The sequence below is a fragment of the Pteropus vampyrus genome, unplaced genomic scaffold (genome assembly GCF_000151845.1).
Source record: "Pteropus vampyrus isolate Shadow unplaced genomic scaffold, Pvam_2.0 Scaffold676, whole genome shotgun sequence".
NCBI classification, from domain to species: Eukaryota; Metazoa; Chordata; class Mammalia; order Chiroptera; family Pteropodidae; genus Pteropus; species Pteropus vampyrus.
In genome coordinates, this window is record NW_011889457.1 from 2551 (window position 1) to 8071 (window position 5521).

General features: G+C 58.3%; 1 protein-coding gene across 1 annotated transcript in view; it reads left to right on the forward strand.

The window, feature by feature from the left end:
* Positions 1 to 4542: 4542 nt before the first annotated feature.
* The window catches only part of TJP1 (tight junction protein 1), a 51406-nt gene continuing 50427 nt past the window's right edge, over positions 4543 to 5521 (forward strand). Inside the window, exon 1 of the mRNA XM_023526025.1 lies at positions 4543 to 4632. Within this exon, the coding sequence (XP_023381793.1) occupies positions 4543 to 4632 (90 nt within the window). The remainder of the gene's footprint in view (positions 4633 to 5521) is intronic.

The following is a 5521-nucleotide window of genomic DNA, read 5'->3' on the forward strand; positions in this document are numbered from 1 at the left end:
GGAGGTGAGCAGGGGGCGTTGGCTGATGGCGGTAGTGCAGGTGGTGACCCGAGACCGGGCTCCTGGGCAGTGTCCTGCCGCGGACCTGCCTGCCGCGGGCCGCCAGGCGAGGGCAGCCCCCCGTCCTTGGCGTCTGGTGCTGGTCAGTTACCTGTCAGGTGGTGGTGACATCTTTTAAAAGATTAAAATCCTGTAGGTGCAAACGCAAGACGTCCTGCCGCTGCCGTCAGGAGAAATGCGTGACACGCTGCCACGTGGCGTCAGCCCTGTCCGCCTTCTCAGAGGGCGCGGTCTTCCCCTGACAGCGCGGGGAGCTCCAGAAGCCCTGTCGTTCTTCAGGGCTCGGTGACTTGGGGCGCACTCCCTGGAGCTACGTCAGAGATCACACGAGGCAGGACTCCCGGCCTGGTGGACTGCTGCGTCCCCCGTCCTCAGCGACAGATGAGTGCACGTACCTCGGGTCGTCTGCCCCGCCTCCTGCTGTGCCATTTCCCCGAGGGTAGGGAATCGTAATTTTCTGTCCCCTGAGCTTGGTACTCAGTTCACAGCCCCGCACAGCCCGATTCCCCCGTCGGCCCGTGCGGCAGCTCGTCCAGTAGCAAAACGACGCGCGGCACGCGCGCGGCTCAGGACGCTCCTGTCTGCACAGCGACAGTGCCAGGTACAGGGAAGGTTAACTTCGTAACGGAGCTGCTCCTGCTCGGCACGTCCAGATCGTCACTTACAACATGCGGTCGGTGTTCTGGAAGGTGCCGCGCCATCCTTCGCACGCAGAGTCTCGCAGACCCGCTGCGCACGCACGGGAGCGCACGGCACCTGCGTTTGCGGGTCTGACGGCTGTCGCCGGCCCGTGCACCGCTCGAGAGGGCGTTGCGTCCACAGCGTCCTGCGTCGCAGCCCTCGGCCACTGCGACACACACCCTCCATCCGGCGTCAGGCCTTCTCTGTCAGAAGACGTGTATGTTTCTCTAGTCCTTCGAGAAATGAAGTCGATCCTCGGGAAGGAGCTGGGCATCTCTGCTTTCGTTCCGTACACGCTCTTTAGATTTCAAATGAAATCTGGCACATAAACGGAAGGAGCGTTACGTGCTGAGTCCAAAGATGAGTTCGAGTCCTTGCTCTCTCGGGCCATTTCTAGAGCTTTCTGCAACTCAGTGTACTCGGTGCCGGCGTTAACACCCGTTCACGGAGGGTTAAATTAAGCGAAGAGCGCACAGCATTCACAGTGCGCCCTCCGGGGTGACCCTGGGCCTTCCCCGCGTGCTCCCCCGGGCGGAGCGGCCGCCTCGTTTCTGTCACACACCGGTTGGAGCAACTCCAGGTACGTAGGGTTCTTCCCGCCCGTTTCCTTGGAACAGCTTTATTGGAATATAATTCCCGTATCATAAAGTCGCCCTTGAAGATGTACCATTCGGTGTTTGTGTTTTCACGGTTACGCAGCCATCGACCACGCTTTTACAACATTTTGTCACCCTAAAGAGACATTCGGTTCCCTGTAGCCACCACGCCTCGGTGCCCCAGCCCCGAGCAACCACTAATCTCCTTTCTGAGTGTTCGCCTGCTCTGACCACGTCACATAAATGGAACCCGACAATCTGCGGTCCCTCGCGACTGGCGTCTCTCACTCAGTACAGGTGTCCCCCGCTTCTCGACAGTTCGCTTTACGCCCCTCGCTTTTAAGAAAGACCTACGTCGTGCCTGTGTTTGCTTCCCAGAAGAAACCGAAGAGGATTTTCGCTTTAAAGAGAGATGGGGAAAAGTGAAGAAAGCGCCCGGCATCTGTTTGCCGCTGTGTCGCAGAGTCACTCAAACCCTTCTTATCTGGACGAGGGCCTTCAGGTCCCCAGGGGTCCCGTGTGAGTCTTACCGGGCGAGCAGTAGGGCTCGTGGGGCCCGCGGCCTTCTGACTTCGTCGAGAGAAAGGGAGCTGGAGCGAAGCGTTGCCCAGGGTCCCCTTGGCTGTAAAATGCTCGATGCCGGGTCCGCCGCGCACACGGCAAGGACAGGTCTCACGGCCTTGACCTGTGCGGCGCTTGGAAGCTTGAGGGGGAGAGGTCACCTGCAGCCGGTGAGGGAACAGGACTGTTCGCTGGCCGCAGGGATTTGCACGGAAAAATGGGAGAGGAAACAGGCGCTGAGAAGGGTCTGGAGAAGAGGCGGTGCACACGTCTCTGCAACCGGATCCACTCTCCAGAACTTTTCTCCTTTTTTCTTTCTTTTGGTTTTAAATAAGGCATCAAGAAACGCTTTAACGCGAGTGGGCAGATCTCCGTCAAAGGCCAGCTAGTAAACGGTGGCCGCTTCGTGGGCGTGACGCCTCGGTGCCAGCCGGGAGTAATGACGTGCGCGGGCGTGGGCATGGCTCGTGTCTGGTAAAACTGACCGCGAGGCGAGTGTTCCTGCGGGGCAGAGGCAGGAACACGTAAGTTCCTGCTGCTCACAGCTGCTCAGTGGTCTCAGAAAGGTGACATGCGGTGAAATGCAAAGCCTGCGACGCTCCTCCTCCTGCTCAGAAGTATGACCGTGTGCGCACACGCAAACAGATGAGATCACACCCTGCCGCTTTCGACCACTTTCCCCCGCCACCGTAATAAAGCATAATCTGGGACGTTTTCTCATGTAAACTTAAAAGTGGACCATCTTTGGACACACCGAGAAATTCGTATGGCAAGGGCGTTTGAGAGAACAAATGGGCTGTTCTGCATTTCTCTAGAAAGCCCCTCGGGAAGGCACGCGTCCAGCACAGAGCAGACGATGGCCTCGGATGAATGCTCATCCCGTCACTATCAGTTTCGATTGCTGGAAACAGTGTTAAACTTTTTTTACACGTGCTAGTCCCGTTCCCCTCCCCATTGAAAAAAGCGGGTTCACTGCGTCTGCATCATAGAGTTTGTTACGTGAGTCATTTCGCCCTCGAATCCTCAGTTAATCTTTTTTCTCTAAGTAAACGTTCGCCGCTTCCCAGCGTTCCTCTCTGCGTGTCTGGGCACTTTGACTGTCAGCGCATCGCTGTCCGTTAGATTCCTCAGGCCGGGATCGTGGAAACGTCCCCGTGTCCCGGCTCGTGGGTCTGTGCCTGTTTACACGTGGAGCTCAGTTTTACTGGACGTGAAATCCTTGGCTCGCCGTTTCCCCCGTGTTGTCTTTGGCACAGCATGTGGCCGTCCAAGTGCGATAATCTCAGTTTCTTTTCCTTATAAGTCATGGGCTCTTTCTGCCGAGATGCCAGAGAATCTTTCCTTCAAATCTAGTCTTTTTCTTTGAATTTATCTTGGTGTCCGTCCCTCTGAACTGCCATTCTCCGATAACCCTCAGACACCTGCAGTACTGTGTGTCCTCTGAGTGTGTAGTCACTAGTAAATATGGGGAGAGCTTTTTTTTGAATTATGGTTTTTGCTGCGTTTTCCCTTAGTTTGGTTTAGGTTTTAAGCGACTCCCCCTCTCCGTGTGCCGTATCTTGTTTGTCCACGTATGTTCATTTGGTCTCGCGTTCCTATCTAAGCTGACGTTTGAACGTTTCTGATTAGCCCTTGGATTCCGTTGATCGGTCCCTGAGGTTTTCTGGTTCTTATGCCTTTGCGTTCGTTTCGCTGGCGTAGCCGTCGGGGAAGCTCGTGGCCTCAGGGTTTCACCTCCCGTCGGGACGTGGCGCTGTCGCCTGTTAGCTTTATAGTAAATTTGTAAGGGATTTGGTCCTCGTTTGGTGGTTTTTGTTTTTTTTGCTTATCTTTATGTGAAATTAGTGTCTGGGTTTTTAGATATTGGCTTAGTGTCCTGTGTGTGAGGGCGTGTGAGCGTGTGAGCGTGTGAGCGTGTGTATGTGCACGTGCCACAAAACGACCCGTGCTCTCTGACGCCGCGCCCTTCGCGCGCTTTTCTCGGGACCTTCTCTTTCCTTCGCCTCTGTTGTCCCTGTGTCACCGAGGTTTCCCTCCTTCCTGCCAGCCGGCTCTCCGCGGCGTGGGGCGTGTCCCAGCGGGGCCCGGGGTGAGAGTCCCTCCGCACAGTGCCCACCTGCTCCCGCCCTCCGCCAGCTCGGCCCGCCGATCCTTCCAGTGCGCGCCTGTTGTGTTTCTATTGGGAGGTCAGGCAGGTTCGGAAACCGCGCTGCTACCGATGCCGCGAAGTTGTCCAGAGCTCTGCGTGTTCAGTGCTCGAGTTCGTGCTGCTCTTTAAAAACAGACAACCCCATAAAGGAGAGTGGGCTGAAAGTTCAGTCGGTCAGTTAAATGCACGTCCTTTGGTTCACTAACGCTGATGACGCGCTTCGTGCCGGGCCCCTGCAGGGTCGTGCCGAGCTGGGACACGCACGTGCACAGGCCAGGCCCTCCCCGGTGGTCACTGTAGTGGCAGTGCCAGGGGTCACAGGTCAGGCAGGAGAGCGCGTGCCTGTGCTCTGGGAGCGGCCGGCGCGGGCCTCTGCCTGCGGAAGGCGGGCGGGTTTTATGAACGAGATGCCACTGAACCTGGCCTTGGAAGGGTGCGCAGAGGCTCGCCAGACACGGGGTGCCAGGCCCAGAGGAGACGCGAGTGCACAGCGTGATGGCGCCTGCGGCGCCTTATGAAGCAGGGCCCGCAGCTCAGGGTGGACAGCAGACACGGCGCCGGGAGCAGGTGGCCCTGTGTTTCTGGGTACCGCACACGCAGGAACTGGGACCTACAGCGGGTGCTAAGCAGCCTTTCAAGCATGATGGGGTGCCTCGCCGTGCAGTGAGGGGAGCCGAGGAAGGCGAGACAGGGCGAAGGTAGCGGGAAGGGACAGCGAGGGTGGTCGAACCCTCGGCAGCTTTAGATGATGGCCCCGCCCTGGCACACGGAGCGTGACAGCCCAGCTTCTCGGCCCCGGCCCCGGCCCCGGCAGGATTTCTCAGGGCCCTGAGCGCCTGCCATGTCCCTCACTCCGGTTTTATTTTATTGGTGTGGGGTAGGGGTTCGGACACCTGCAAACACTTCTGACTGTCCCCCAGTGATTCTTCTCTGCAGCCCCGGTTAGGAGCCGCAGGCTTTTAGGGGGACGGACGCCAGCACCGATTCTGCGGGATGTCTTGCCCTCCTCGGCGCAGCAGCTGCGCGGAAGCCGCGCGCGGTCTGGGCCGGAGGCTCGCGCGCTCGCTGCAGCTGAAGACGAACTTGAACGTGCTCCCGAGTAAACCTGAAGAGAGCGCCTTCCCGTCTCCGCCCTCCTCGTAGAACGTTCCTGGCGTTTTCCGCGTTTCTTTAATGTGTTTGTTTCTAATAGTCGAGTAAAATAATTAGCAAGGTGTAAGTAAACGCACAGGGAAAAGATTCGCCCCGCTCTTCCCAGAAGGGGAAGAGAGCAGAAGAGCAGTGTCGCTGCCACGACCCCAGGCTGGCGGGGTCGGATTTTGATCGCAGGGGCGCACCGTCTGCAGTGCGGAACCGTGTGCGTGCGTGTGTCCACGTCGTTGGAGACGTACGTGTCCGCGCACCTTCCAGGAGACCCACGTGCTGTGCGAGGGGCGGGCGCCGCGGTGCTTTGGCGCGTTCCGTCCGCCCCTCT